The sequence below is a fragment of the Fistularia commersonii genome, chromosome 26 (genome assembly GCF_037954325.1).
Source record: "Fistularia commersonii isolate RoL2024-O1a breed Wild chromosome 26, RoL_Fcom_v1.0, whole genome shotgun sequence".
Taxonomy (NCBI): domain Eukaryota; kingdom Metazoa; phylum Chordata; class Actinopteri; order Syngnathiformes; family Fistulariidae; genus Fistularia; species Fistularia commersonii.
Window position 1 is genome coordinate 379,276 of NC_141309.1, and position 15,725 is coordinate 395,000.

At 57.1% G+C, this 15,725-nt stretch overlaps 1 protein-coding gene across 3 annotated transcripts in view; it reads right to left on the reverse strand.

Moving 5' to 3' along the window:
- Nucleotides 1-670: 670 nt before the first annotated feature.
- Nucleotides 671-15,725, reverse strand: part of LOC147218162 (calsenilin-like) — a 21,722-nt gene continuing 6,667 nt past the window's right edge. The window contains exons 2-8 of one of the 3 annotated variants that reach the window (XM_086174223.1): nt 14,469-14,643; nt 4,423-4,547; nt 4,286-4,355; nt 4,039-4,217; nt 3,680-3,784; nt 3,540-3,602; nt 671-1,869 (exon numbers count right to left, since the gene is read on the reverse strand). In XM_086174223.1, the coding sequence (XP_086030349.1) occupies nt 1,822-1,869; nt 3,540-3,602; nt 3,680-3,784; nt 4,039-4,217; nt 4,286-4,355; nt 4,423-4,547; nt 14,469-14,643 (765 nt within the window). In that variant the 3' untranslated portion in view covers nt 671-1,821. Of the gene's footprint in view, nt 1,870-3,539; nt 3,603-3,679; nt 3,785-4,038; nt 4,218-4,285; nt 4,356-4,422; nt 4,548-6,012; nt 6,244-9,250; nt 9,366-14,468; nt 14,644-15,725 lie in introns of those variants that run through there. The other 2 variants (XM_086174224.1, XM_086174225.1) reach the window with 2 other exon arrangements.

Sequence of the window (15,725 nt, forward strand, 5' to 3'; positions counted from 1 at the left end):
TCTACAGCCGCGACCCAGACGTACCGGAGGACAATCGGCCCGGAAAATGTCCTGAGGAGCCTTTCCCTCTCCAGGACCTCCACATATCAAGGGTCATCAGGAGGGCCTTCAAGAGGGCCCTCTGCATCCCATAGAACCTTTCACCCCCCCGGCAAAACCCACTCACTCCTCTGCTATCAGGCAGACGCTGTAGGAAGAAGCAAGAGATGGAACAGTTTTTTTTTTCCCACCAGCTGTCAGACACCTGAACGCCCCCCTCCAACACACACACACACACACACACACACCCTCCTTCAGCCAAACCCTTCGTATTGCCCTTTGTAGGCAGTATTTATGACTTACTATTACTGTGCCATCCTCTACCTCCTCCCTGTCCCGCTTCCAGAAGGTCCCATGATGTATCTCCACATTCTTACAACTTGTGTGAAGATAAATATCTGACATCTTCAACCTCCTGCATGTGTTTGGACTGCGGGAGAAACCCGGAGAACCTTGAGGAACCCCAAGCAGACGCGGGGAGAACACGGAGGGTCCGGGAAGGCAGGAGGTGTTGACGGCTGTGCCGCTCTGTTCCTGTCCTGCTTTTACAAATTCTGCAGCGGCTCGGCGTCTCAGGAGGAGAGTGAAGATACGGGAGGCTGGAGCCAGGAAGGAGGCCGGGCCGCAGGTGTCAACAGCATCTTTAATAACCGGCATCACACTGCACATTATACCGCCGCACCGGAGAGTCAGCATGCTTGCAGGTACCCGAAAACCCTCATCATGCCGGCATCCGGCGGAGGGGTGGGCGGGGGGTCCCGGGGCGCCCCGGGGTTCTTCACAACTCCGTACAGCTACACGAGGCCAACGTGGACACCGACCGGCACCCTCCCTAATACAAAACAAAGCAAGGTTTCGTCTGAGGAGCTGTGATGAGGAGCCGCATTTGAGCCGCGGCTGAAGAACCGTCCTGGAGGACCTTTACAAAGGACCGTCCTGGAGGAGCTGTTCTGAAGAACCGTCCTGGAGGACCTTTACAAAGGACCGTCCTGGAGGAGCTGTTCTGAAGAACCGTCCTGGAGGACCTTTACAAAGGACCGTCCTGGAGAAGCTGTTCTGAAGAACCGTCCTGGAGGACCTTTACAAAGGACCGTCCTGGAGGAGGCGTCCCAGCCCACGGTGCAGCACGGGTGAGAAACACGACACGGGACATGGAACTATTCACTTTACATATATACAAAGTCAGCGCTGCTGTTGCACGCAGGATCCTGACACGGGGATTCGAGCCTCTTCTCACTCGCCGGACGACACACATGCTGGAGTTCATCTCGTGCATTCAGATGTTTGTGGGGCCTCGGCGTCGCTCCGCCCGCCGCCATTCTTTTTGCTGTTTGTGGATGAAACGGCAGAGTTTGTGGGGCAGGAGGCCTCCTGCGTACGTGTGTGTGTGTGTGTGTGTGTGTGTGTGTGTGTGTGTGTGTGTGTGTGTGTGTGTGTGTGTGTGTGTGAGATCAACAAGGTGCTAAAGCTACTGTCCTCCGCTGCTCAGGTGATATGATCTCTCCTCACACACACATTCCTTAAGTGTGTGTTTTGTGCGGGACTATGAAAGTTGTGTCAGTGTGGAGGACACGAGCGAGGAGCTGGTCTCTGTGCACGCTCCTCCGATCCACGTGCACGAAGGGAACAGAAGACAACGACTACTCACTGGGTCTTTACACTTCCAGGTGCCGGGGTGCTGGGTGTCTGGAGTCTGGAGGAGTGTGTGTGTGTGTCCATGCATGAGTCTGTGTGTGTGTGTGTGTGTGTGTGTTTGTGTCAGTGAGTGAAAAACAATTCTCCTTATATCACGTTCTCAAACAGCTGCATGGAGTTCATGATGTTTTCATCCTGAAGATAAACAGAGGAGACACACACACGCACACACACACACACACGCACACACACACACACACACACACACACACACACACACACACACACACAAGGCATTGCATGTTGAGTATGAATGAAACAAGTGTATTAATTGTATTAACTTTGCTTCCACTGCTCTTCTGGCTGCTCTTCTGCAGGGTCTCCACAGCGAGTCCACCTCCTCCATCTCTCCCTGTCCTGCAGATCTTCTTCTGTCACGCCGCCAACCTTCATGTCCTCCTATCTGATCTCTCAGCTCCAACCTCAGCATCTGTCTACCAATGCATTCAGCGGCTTTCCTGTGCACATGACCCGACCGTCTGGCTTCTCCGAGCTTATCTCCAAACATCTAACACGCGCTGTCCATCTAATGGGCCCATTCCTGATTTTCTCCATTCCAAGGAGAACCTGAATATCCAGCTCTGCTAGCCGTCCCTCCTTTGCTTCACGGTGGCCAGCGGTAGTTTGCTGCTGCTGCTGCTGCTGCTGCTGTGCTCTGCTAACCCCTGGAACTTGTTCTACCAAGGCCAGACAGGAACCCCCCGTCAGGCGTGGGTTTCCTCCTGCTTGATCCGCATCCTCTATTTCCCCACTTCTCAGCGCTGCAGTTCACAAACGGTCGGTAAAACGAGCCAAACTTCCTCTGGCTTCAGTTGGGGGAAACACACCGAACCACCAGAGCTGCTTTGAATATCTCTCAATCAGGCCGGTAAAACCGGTGGTTTCACCTCGCGGCTTCAAACGCCAGAATTCCACGTTGAGTCGGTCCTTCTTCTGGTTCAAGGTACCGTGAGATCTTCCGAGCCCCATCCTCATGTGGAGGAGCTTGCGGGGATGCGTGCGGAGCCGGCGGGGTCGGAACACGGCGACCAGGATGGGGGGGCGCGAGTGTGTTCTGGGGGTTCACGGCCAGTGTTCCCCCTCAGCTGCTGGCTGGTCCAATCACGCACAGCAAATCTGTGCTGCGCAGGATTTTAAAACCAAGCTGAACTGGAAACAAAATAAATGTCCAGCCTTGCTGTGCGCGGAGCAAACGCACGGCTTGGCGGGAACATCGTTCGCGGCTAAACAAGCCGACGGACGCGACACGAGGCGGCGCGGAACCGCTCGTCTCGCGGACGGTGGCGAGCTGCTTCGTCGACGGGGTGAAAGACGCACAAAAAGCGTCCCGAGACGGCGGCGAGCTCCGTTAGCATTCAAGCTAACGGCGCGGCCTCCCGCCGTCCCGTCGGCCGCTGCGGTCGCTCGCCGAGGACGTGACGTGGAAGCGGCGGGCCGGTTTTGTCTTCACCGCCTTCTTATCTGCCAACGGGGAAGACAAAACGCTCTCCGCCACATCGTGTTTGTTCTCAGATTTGAACGGCACAAAGACGTTCTTGTCCACGCAGGAATGTTCTTCTAGTCTGGACTCCAAAGTCAGCGTCTCACAGCCGCCTCCTCAGCACGACTGCAACCCTGGGATCTGCTACACCTGCAGCTCTGCGCTCTCCTGTCATCTCCACTCTAGATCCGTCCTTCAGCTTTGACTAAACTTCTTCTTCTTGTAACTTATATTGTCGGAGCGACCTCCGTCCCGCAGCGGGGTGTTTATTTCCGTGCGTCTGATTCGACCGCGATCTGGTGACGGAGGTGGAGGTGCAGGTCACCTTCTGACAGGTCTCGATGAACTCCTCGATGGTCACCACACCGTCCCGGTTTTTGTCCATTTTCTGCAGGAAACACAAACATCGGAGGAGGTGAGCGCCGGCGTCTCGCAGGTTCGCGTGGCTTCGCGTGGATTCAGAACCTGGAAAAACTTGTCCACGTGTTCGGAGGGAGCCTCGTCCCGCACGCACGGGTAGGTGTAGCGCCCCATCATGTCGTAGATGGACTTCATTATCGCCAGCATCTCCTGCACAGAGGAAGGACGAGAAGAGGTCAAGTTCACTTCCACATGCTTTGACCGCCGCTTCTCGCCACGGTCATCGAGCGGGGCTTCGGCGCCTCGCTGGACAACATCTAAACGGGCGAGGAGGAACTCTGGAATCGAAGCGGCGCCCCTAGTGGCCGCCGCAGGGATCGCACGTGGAGCTCGCCGCCCCTCCTGTCGGCGGACGAAGGGGCGCGGCTCGCGTGGAACTCCCGTCCCGCCGTTCGGCCTCGCACCTCCTTGGTGATGTAGCCGTCCTTGTTGATGTCGTAGAGGTTGAAGGCCCACTTGAGCTTCTCGGTGACGGAGCCGCGGAGCAGCACGGACAGGCCGATGACGAAGTCCTCGAAGCGGATGGAGCCGTTCCTGTCCAGGTCGAAGGCGTTGAACAGGAAGTGAGCGTAGGTGGTCGCATCTGCGGGACGGAGCGTTCGGATCAGCGCCGGAGCCGAGGCGGGGCGAGGAGAGACGGGAGAGGCTCACCTCCTTGGGGGAAGAACTGAGAGTAGATGGACTTGAAGGTCTCCTCATCCACCAGGCCGCTGGGACACTCCTGCCCGAGAGAAGGGTGCGGATCAGGAGGAGCCGCCGAGATACGGCGCCTCCAGGGACGTACGTACGTTCTTGAAGCCCCTGTAGAGGGACTGAAGCTCCTTCCTGGTGAACTTGGTCTGCGCCTGAAGCTGGTCCAGCCCCTCCGGCTGGTGGCGCACCGTGGACAGCTCCAGGTCGCTGTCGCTGCTGTCTGGGGAGACGGAGGCAGACAGACAGGAGGATGGATGGACGGACGGGAAGGAGAGAAGAAGGAGGGGTGAAGGATGAGGAGGATGAGGAGGAGCAGACGTGGAGCGTGAGGGTGCAGGAGGACGTTCAGAGGGAGGGGCGGCAGAGGACAACGTGCCAGAGTCCAGAAGGTATTTAGCCGGAGAAGGAAGGGTTAAAAAAAGAGGGAGGAACTTTCTTTACGGCGGGAGAAAGATCTGCATCTTCTGGGGGAATTTGGGAGAAGGTCTCCTCACACTGAGAGAAAGCTGCTACAGCTGGGGGGGGGGGGGGGGGGGCATCACCATACTCACCATCTTCAGAGGGGTGGGGGGGGACCAGGATGGAGTGAAGGTGGGGGGGTGGAAGAGAGTGGGAGAGAGATAGTCAGAAGAAGAAACACAGAAAGAACACAAGTCAGGTCAGGCGACAAACAGAAGGTCCAACCGAAGAGGCAGAAGGTCCGGCCGAGAGGTGGACCTCCGACCTCCTGAGACAAACCTCTGCTGGACTCTTATCGGACACGGGGATCGACGGTGCGTGAACCTCCAGGGGACGGCGCCCCTTCAAACACCAAAACATCTCTGGTGCCGGGTCCTCCTCCCTGGTCCAGGGAGCTCCACGGCACCAGGCTCTCCAGAGGGGAAGGTCTTTTTGTCTCCAGCCTGATCACACCGAGCGACGGCTGGAGGAGCCGCGAGGAGCCGCTCTCCTCCTCCTCCTCCTCCTCGTCTGCAGCAGACCAAAATGAATACACCAGCAATAACCCTCTGGTGGTCTCCAGGCATCTTCCTTCATCTTGAAGGTCAACATCTGAGGCTCCTTCTTGGAGCTTCTGGCCAGCAAAGTTACACACTGGACACCCGGCGGCCGGAGAGGAGCGTAGAGGATCTCGGGGCTGGAGGCCACCGCGCCGTCCTGTGACCCAGCGGCTTTCAGATGTTCGAGTCGGTCGATCGAACGACAAACACACGAGGCGATGAAACATCTGCACGTCTGAAGCCCGAGGAGGTCCAGGTCGCCGTCCGGCGTCAGGCCGAACGCTGCAGGTTTCACCCTGACCCGAGTTGCCGTGGAGACCAGCACCCTCAGGCTCCCTCAGGTGGACCCTCCTCAGCAGACCCTGGATGAAGCCCTACTGAACGGACGTCTAATGGTCCAACCCTGGAGGTCCTGCACCTCCACGGGTTTGTAAAACATCAACCGTCAAACAACTGGTGGAGAAGCCTGAGATGAGTGAAGATGAAGGTTCCAGTCAGGTCATCATCATCATCATCATCATCATCCTCAGACACTTGAGGAAACAAGATCAACCTGGATCTCGGTCCTCACGTTGTCTCCTGCACGTTCCTTCACACACCCTCCATCTACTCAGATGCAGAATTTGCCCGTGAGTTAACGTAAAAAGTTGAGATGTTCTCCTCCTCCTCCTCCTCCCAGGTTCTCACCGGTCTCAGTGATGTCTATCAGGCCCAGCAGGTGCATCAGCTTGAGGAACATGATGACCAGGCAGACGATGCCCACCGTCTGGAGTCCCTCCGTCTCCCACCTCACGCTCATCCTCCCCCGATCTTCTGCCTCCTCCTGGGCTCCTACATCCTCCACCTCCGTCCCAGACCCGGGACGTCGAGCTCCTCCTCGTCCTCGTCCTTCCTGCCTCTGAAACGGTGTCACTCGCTCGTCACTCCTTCTGACATCCCCCCCCCCCCGACTATATTTAGCCTCTCTCTCTTTAATAGACGTCTCTTCCAGGATTTCTCCTAAACTCCGAGCAGAAGCAGAAGGTCCCGCCTCCTCCTCCTTCCACACCTGCTTGAGAAATGGTTTCACTGCTCAAAGGTTTGACCTTTCCTCAGGCGTGTGTGGACCAGGTGTTCTCATCCATGAGGAGATCAGCCGTGGGTCACCTGGTCTCCACCTGGTCTCCACCTGGTCTCCACCTCCAGGGGCTCAAACACCTTTCCCATCACTTTGCACTTTAACAATGACAGAAGTACCGAAAACTACATCTTCCTTCATTTATATATGTGTTACATATGTGTGTGTGTGTGTGTGTGTGTGTGTGTGCTTCTCCATCTCCGCAGTCCTTCAGATCCTACACACTCTGGCTGGTTGTCCCTGCAGAGCTCAGCAGGTGTCTGCAGAGCATCTTTGGGCCTTGCAGCATCTGAGTGCTTCTGGAAGCTTCTGGAAGCTTCTGGAAGCTCCTGGGTTCTCCCGGCGTTCCTCCTCCACGACCCCCGGGTGGAGGTGGAGGTCCTGAGCAGGAGGAGGACAGGAGATATCTTCAAATCGTAGCTTTGAGGGAGAAGATGGAGGAGCCGGGCGCCGTAACGCCGCGGCCCAAATAGATCCCGGGCTCGGAGGAGGCGCCTCGGAGACGAGGAGGACAACGGGTGTCCTGATTGCCGTCCTTCAGCTCCGTGACCCATCTTCTAATTGTTCCTGCTCCTCCTGGGAAGCTCAGCACAGATTTAACCGCAGACGCTGGGCGTGGGCTCCACAGGGACCCGTGACACTTGTTCAGAACCACAGGGCCTCTGGAGGCCTGCGCTCTGCTGCTGCCGCCTGCTGGACAACCAGGAGAACACACACACACAGGAGGAACCTGAGGAACCCTGAGGAGCCCTGAGGAACTCTGAGGAACCCTGAGGAACCCTGAGGAACCCTGAGGAACTCAGGGCTTCTTCTTTGATAGAGCTCTCCCTCCATAGTGTGATTCCTCAGCTAACCACCAGAGTGCGCATGCACACAAACACACACACACACACACACACACACACACACACACACACACACACACACACACACACACACACACACACACACACACACATTCAGGGAACATCTTAGTAATCACTAACTCAAAGTGTTTACATAGAGATGACTGCAATCCAAGAATTACTGCATTGTGAGTAATAAAAGAAGATATGAGTGCACACACACACACACACACACACACACACACACACACACACCCAAGAGCACACACACAAACACACACTCATGTCTCACCATCATCATAATCAGTAACTACCAAGTTGTTTACCTAAAAGTGTTTATGGCTACACATTACGGCAATGATACAAGAAGACACACACACACACACACACACACACACACACACACACACACACACACACTCTCAGAGTCCCACCATCATCATAACCAGTAACTACCAAGTTGTTTACCTAAAAGTGTTTATGGCTACACATTACAGCTATGATAAAAGGGGACACACACACACACACACACACACACACATACACACACACACACACACACACACACACACATTGACCCTTTCCCTTGTGGACATCTCAGCCGATCAGCACATGTCGGTTGTGTAAACACACACACACACACACACACACATGCGTGTTCTGGTGCCATAAACAATGCAGCGGCTCAGGACGGCTCCTGGTCCGATGAAGGACGTCCGACGTTCTGATGGACTTCAGGAAGTCCTTCTGAGAGGAGCTTAAAATGATATTTATCTTCTGGACCAGGACCAGGGGGTGAGACCGGACCTCTATCCATCCAGGATCCGATCGCGGGTCCCGAGCCGCTCCGGATAAAGACCAGCTCCAAACTGCTCTCGACAGCCAACCAAGACCTTCTGAGGCTTCCTCCTGCCGCCGGGCGTCTGCCTGGTTTGGACTTAAACCGTCCTTTGCCGAACACCAACGCTTTCCTGGACGACCAGGTCTGAGCAGAAACCAGGCCCGCCCAAAGCCGCCGGGCGACCACGACCCGCGGCGGGTCGACCAGGAGGCCGCGCACCTGTAGGCCACCACACCTGTGGGCCACCACACCTGTGGGCCACCACACCTGTGGGCCACCACACCTGTAGGCCACCACACCTGTGGGCCACCACAGCAGGACGCCGCCGCACCAGGAGCCCGTGCACATGCCGCAGGGCGCGTGACGGCAGCGTCAGAGGCGGCGGCGGCGGCCGGTGTCCTTCAGGGTCCTGGAGCAGCACTCTGGGCTCCAGATTTAGGAGGCTGAGAGGAGGCCGTTCGATACGGCATGTATAATTAATGTGCAGTAATGCTAAACCGGGTATCGGCGCAGCCTGTGGACGTCCAGAGAGGAGCAGAAGAGATCGGAGGGCTGATGAATAATAAAAGAACATTACTGCTGTTTTTCTTGAATTATTGCAAGCGATGCTCAGCCGGACCAGAAGCACTCATGTGGCCATGAGGCTTCCTGCCGGCCGCTGGCCCGACGCCCGACGCCTCCAGGCAGGAAGCACGGCTGATGCCTCCTCGCAGCGTCCTTAGGAGGAGCCCTGAGTCTGCAGCTGAGACGTGTGTGTGTGTGTGTGGTCACCTGGCCATCAGTACTGTAACACACACACACCTGATGACACAACAACAAACCCCTGGAGGCCCCGGCCTGGGACCTCCAGGGCCGGGACCTCCAGGGCCGGGACCTCCAGGGCCGACCACACCGACATGAGTTCTGCAGGTGAGGCTGGATCCAGGGCTCCAGGAGGTCTGAAGATTAGAAGCCTTCAGACTTGAGAAGTTGGAGAAGCTCCTCACGCACCCGTTCTGGACCGACCTCGCCGAGGAGTCTCCACAGGCTCTGGAGAACGATTCCACCCGAGACCCGAACCCCCTCGGCTTCCGGAAGATATCGTGATGAATAAATCCTCGGACCTTCTCGGCCATCCCTTACCTTCCAAGGAGGACATGGGCTCCAGGATGCCGAACTGCTTGAGGACCGCCATGAAGAGAATGATGACCACGCCGATGGCGAACAGCTCCATGCCCTGGATCCCCATGGCGACGGCGGAGTCTGACGGGGGGGGCGGGGCCTCAGGGGGGCGGGGCCTCAGGGGGCGGGGCCTCAGGGGGTCGGGGGGGCTGCACAAATGTCAACAGCGACGCCGAAATGGAAAATATGTGGAGCAGGACGTGTATGGAAGGCCGGCCCATGGGGGGGCTTTCGGGGTGCGGGGGGGCTGTCGGGGCGCGGGGGGGCCCCTCCCATGCCGGCTCGGGGGGGAAACCTTCTCCCTTCTCCGGGTCCCAGGCGGGAGCGGCGAGCGGAAGGTTCTCCTCGGGTTCCCGTGGAAAAGCTGTGAGGACAACACCCGCACGGCCAGACGAATCACCCCATCATCGGCGCGGGGGGGCGGGGGGGGGGGGGGGGGGCGCCCCACAACTTACTGTTTGTTCAGAAGAATCCGGAGGAATCTCCTCACAAAGAGGAGGCTTTGTCACAGCAGAGACATGCAGAGCAGAGCTTCAGAAGGTCTGAAGCCTCCAGGCTCAGGGGCTTCCCTCTGGGACCGCCTCCTCCAGCGGGGGGGGGGAGCTTCGGACGCCGGGGGTCCGACCCCCTCCAGGACCTCCGCCCCGGTCCGCCTCCCTGTTGGTCCAGATTCAGGTCCAGATATGGAAGCAGGAGGTCCTGCAGGGCAGAGCAGCTCCCTTGGAGAGCAACAACCCTGAGAAACGGATCCTGGAGCCTCCTCTGGGGACTATCTCCTCCTGGTTCTCCTCCTGGTTCTCCTCCTCCTCCTCCTCCTCTGGGGACTACCTCCTCCTCGTCTTCTTCCTCCTCCTTGTCCTCTGGTGACTACCTCCTCCTGGTTCTTCTCCTCCTCCGATGACTACCTCCTGGTTTTCTTCTTCCTCCTCTTCCTCCTCTGGTGACTGCCTCCTCCTCGTTCTCTTCTCCCTCCTCCTCCTCCACATTCTGTTCCATCCCTCCCCTCCAGTGCTCCTCCCTGGTTCCTCTGCAGGAAACCCCTCCTCTCCCGCCGCCCCGTTCACCTCAAACCTTCTGCCATCTGGACTTTCCTGCAGTCTTGTTGTTCCTCCGTCTGATTTGCTTCTCGCCGCCGCCTCCCTTCTTCTCCGCTGTTATTCCAGAACTTTGGCCAACCACCCTCCCTCCCTGCGCCCAGCGCTTCCTGTTACACTGCTTCAAAATAAACAACAGAACACACACACACACACACACACACACACACGCACACACACACACACAGACACACTCACACACACACATGCGGGTCCAGCTGCCTCCCGGTCCTGCTCAAGACCAGGACAGGATGGTGAAGCACGCAGTCTCATCTTGGACCACGAGCAGCAGGTCGCCACGACACACACACACACACACACACACACACACACACACACACACACATTAAACTGTAACTGCATGGCAGGAAGAGGCGACAACTGACAGCTACACCCTCGCTAATGCAACCAGATGGAGAGTGCAGGTGTGTGTGTGTGTGTGTGTGTGTGTGTGTGTGTGTTAATGCACTGGAGACTGGAGATGCAGGAGGGAAGCCGGAGTGAGAGGCATCGATCTGGCGGCGGCGGCGGCGGCGGCGTGCAGAAAGCAGCCGGGGTCACGGCGGCTCCTCGGCCGCTCGGACAGGAGGAGGAGCTCACGGCTCCGGCCTGAAGGTCACGGCTGCGACGGAGGAGATCGGATGGCGAACACGATCCTCCGGCGCGCACGTGTCCGGGAACCGGCGTCCACGGACGGCGTGAGCCCGAGGACGGCGGCGCGCGGCGGTCTGCTGGTTTGAGTGTGTTATCAGGATTCTGAAAGGTGGGCTCGGCTCTCCAGCTGACACAGAGGTCGGGGAGGCAGGAGGACCGGACCTTCTCTGCGGACGTCCAGACGCTCACCTCCTCATCCGTCTCCTGAAGGAACACGGAGACTCGGCACACCGCGGGACCTCCTGCCGTGGAGGAGGAGCTTCTAAGCCTCGCGCCTCCATCTGCCCTCCACGACCGAGACCAAAGAACGGAAGAAAAAGGGAGGAAACGCGTCCGCGACCTTCGGCCTGCGGGAGGAGGGGCTTCGTGCTTCATCTCAGAGCTTCGCCCCAAACGTGAGCATCTCCAGAAGGTCACGCCAGTCGACGGAGGAGGAAGCTCCTGCAGGTGGACGCAGGGCCCTCCGACCCGGGGGAGCCGGGGCGTCGCAGCACCCCGTATGAGGGTTCTCTTTACCGAGCACCGGTGCTCCCATGCACTTTGTCATCTTCAGCTGTGGAGGACCAGTCTGACCTCCTTCTGGGGACTCTGACATCTGGCTTCCTGAGCAGAACATGGCGGATGACCTCCGACGAGCTCGGGAGGTGAGAGATCTGCCGGCGAGCGTCGAGGAAAGACACTGAGCCGCGGGTGTTCATGATCAGGAAGGAACTAATGGGAGGAGGAGGAGGAGAAGATCCACGGGCAGAAGGTCACGGCGCCTCCTGACCCGGTCCTCTCCGAAGACGGCGGCCTACCTGAGCGGTGGTACCTGGCGGCGCCGTGGCCGCAGTGAGACAAGCAGCCGGGCCTGGACAGGCGTCTCCTGGCCTCCACCGACAGGGCCGCCATCACCGCGCCCATCGCAGCTTCTGAGGGGAACCAGGAGGACTCGGGCCGGACGGAGACCAGAAGGTCCAGGACTTCAAGAGAGCAAAGCTTCCGAGTAAAAGGAGGTCTCGGTCTGACAGGAGAACCTGCAAACCACCGAACATCTGCACCTCGTCTGAGAGGACCACTCCCTGGGAGAGTGAATAAAGGGGCTGGGGGTGTGTGTGTGTGCGTGTGTGTGTGTGTGTGTGTGTGTGTGTGTGTGTGAGTGTGTGAGTGTGTGTGTGTGTGTGCAGACACGTGCCAACATGCCACCTTTGAAAGTCCGAGCGTGGAGACCACAGAGGGATCAGAAGGAACCACCTGCCTTCTGACCTTCACTTCACAAACATCTCAGCCTCTCATCTTCTCTGTCTGTCTCCCCCTCTTCCTCTCGTCTGATCCAAACCTCTGCAGCGCTGGTGTGGACCTCCTCACACACACACACACACACACACACACACACACACACACACACACACACACACACACACACACACACACAGGCCTTTAAACTCAAAGCTGTAGTAGATCGTGGTAGGTCAATCTATTTGGGAAACATCTAGAGAACCAGTGGAGTCGTATCCATGGTGACCAGACCTTCAGGAGTCTTCACTTCCTCAGTCTGAAGATGTTGTCCAGCACGGTGCAGTGCAGGAACCTCTCTAAAGGTCCCGCTGAAGGCCTCCTCCTCCTCCTCCTCCTCCTCCTCCTCCTTCTCCGGCCCGTAACCCTGTCGACCTTCTTGTCGTTCTCGCGAGGAGATGAACAGACGTCTTCTCAAATGGAGCCCATGGGCACCAGATGTTGCTGCTTCCAGGCTCTGCTGCCCGCGTGGATTCAGCAGAAGAACCGGAGAAGACTCCAGTCTCCAGAGCTCCATCCATGGCATCAGTACCTTCGTGCGCTCCACAGGTCGTCCCAATGAGAAGGCCAGGCTGATCATCTGGACGGAGAGCCGTCATTGAAACGTCTGAGCTCGTGCTGCCATGTCTCTGGGCTTCCTTGATGCTCCACCTGAGGAGAGCGGCCGCTCGCCGGTGGTCCGACCTCAGAGGGACACCATCAGACCTTCAGCACCGTCCCTAGACCACACTCAGGAGCCACCCGGGAGGAACCCGTCTGCCGCGAGTCCGCCGGTCGCTTCCCGTGCGGACGTCTGAGAGCAGGTCCAACCATCTCAGTGTCTCTGGTCCCCTCAGATCCACCAGCAAACATCTGGAGAAGCAGCACAGAAGCACCGGGGAAAGACGGACGCTCGGCCTGCCGCCCGTCACCTCAAGAACCTCACATGAAGACCGAGCGAAGCTCTCGGGACCAAGAGGTCCCCGAGGCCGAGGCTTCACCCTCACAAGCGTGTCTGGACAACGGAGGGTCTCCGGTGAACCTCCTGCAGGTTTCTGCACGGTGGGAGGAAGCCCACGCAAACATCTGGACGCCACGGACGCTCCAAACCTCTGGGAATCCAACCTGGGACCTCCTGCTGGAGGGCGAGGAGCAGCCGCTGCTCCACAGAAGATCCACTCCATCATTCACCAGGGGAAAGCTGCCTCCTGCTGCGTTTATTAGTGGCATTATTATCAACCATTATTATAACAGCAATAACAACAATAATCTTCTTCTTCTTCTTCTTCTTCTTCTTTCAGCTTCTCCCTCCAGGGTCGCCACAGCGAGTCCACCTTCTCCATCTAACCCTATTCTCTGGATCCTCCTCTCTCACACCATCTACCTTCATATCTTCTCTCACTACGTCCATAAATCTTCTCTTTGGTCTTCCTCCAGACCTCCTGCCTGGCAGCTCCAATTCCAGCATCCGTCTACCAATAACAACAATAATAATAATGACAATTGGTAAATTATTATTAATAGTAATAATATTAATGTATTATTATTGTTGTTGTTGTTGTTGTTGTTGTTGTTGTTGTTGTTGTTGTATTACCATCAAGGAGTCCAGTTTGGTCTGAAACCCTGATTCTGAAATTCAAACATCTCAAACCTCCTCGTCTCTTGAAGTCCCACCAAAAGGAACGTAAAGTGGAGAAGAAGGATGAGCGGCAGCTCCGAGGCTGAGGGAAGCATGGAGGAGGGTGGAGGTTCATGGAGGGAGGAGAAGATCGGCTGTCTGAGAAAAGGAAGGAGCGGAAAGGTGACGGACGACAGAAGAGGAAAGGAGGGAACAAGAGGGAACCAGAGACAAGAACAAGGGGAGAAGATGGAAGGAGCAGGAGGGAGGAGGACCATGATGGAGGAACGAGGAAGACCTCCAGCCTGCAGGAGCGCCGCTCCACCACTAGAGGGAGCGACAATACAGACTACGGGCCCAGACCAGAGGTGGACGTCATCTCCACCAGCCTCCTGAACGGAACCTAACCTAAACAACCCTAACCTTAACCACCCAGGCGTTCCTCAGGAGGAAGCGCTGGGAACCTCAGTGGAACAGATGACAAGCGGATCTCCATCTGGAGGTCCACCACGCTGACCAGGAGGTCCGTCCTGGTCCGGCCGATCCCTTCAACCCTCACCTTTGTCCTGCGGCTGCGTGCTGGCGATGATCCACTTGACCAGGCAGCACTTCATCAGCGCTTTCCTGGAGAACCTGGGCTTCTGCCACTTCCCGGAATCCTTCCCGCGTCCCGGCGCCGGCTCCACGCCGTTGGCGTCTCCCAGCAGGCCTCCGTCCACGAGCTTGCCGTCGGCCTGGGAAATCAAACCAGCGGGAGATCAGGAGCGCGTCCAGAAGATGCGATTCACCTCTCGTCCTGAGAGCTTCTCCGCAGACGCGTCGCGACAGCCTTTACATCGCTTACATCTGGACTCCATCAGAATAGATGTGGTCTTCAATGACCAGGAAGCTTTTATTTAATGAACCCATGAACACACACACACACACACACACACACACACACGCACACACACACACACACACACACGCACACACACACACACACACACACACACACACACTAATATGTGGGGTTGCAGGAGGTTAGCTGTGTTTGCTAGTGGAGGGAGAAGAAGGAGGAGGACAGTCAGACGTCCTCCAGGGTTCGGTCCTTGCAAAGCTCTCATTTCGAGGCAGGAAGGAACCCGAGCCAGAGGAGCCTGGAGACATGAAGCAGAGCGCACAGAGATGAGAGGAGATGGGAGGAGATGGGAGGAGATGCGAGGAGATGCGAAGAGATGCAAGCGTGGGTCCGCTCGTGTTCCTGGAAGAAGACGAGTCGATTAGCATAATGAGTCCGAAGGAAGCGGCGAAGGACGGCCAGAGGACGGGACGCCGAGATGGAGATACCCAGGAGCCTGGCGGAGGAGGACGTCTGCCAGGCTATTTCTGGACCTCCTCCGCCTGGACAGACCCAGGACTGAGGACAGGGAGACGGGAAGACAGAAGGACAAGAGGACGGAGCAGAGGAACATTGAGGAGGAGATGGAGGGAGATGGTGGACATTGACATGCAGCCCAGCATCCAGTGTTCTCTGAGAAGGTGCAGAAGAACAATGTGCTCCAAATACATGATAACAACAACAAAAACAAAACACTAATAATAATAATAACACAATGACTTCACTTTAATAATATCAAGAATAATAACATTGAGAGTCCATCTGAGCTCAGGAACGTCTCTGAGTAACTTCTCATCTCCTTCCAGACGCGTCATTCTAACGCTCTTAATGAATCCGGTCTGGTCCGGTCCGGCTCTCCGGGTTAGGGTTAGGACTGCGTGTTGGGACTGGTGATGGAGGAGCTGCTGAGGTTCTCCATGAAGACCACCTTCACCT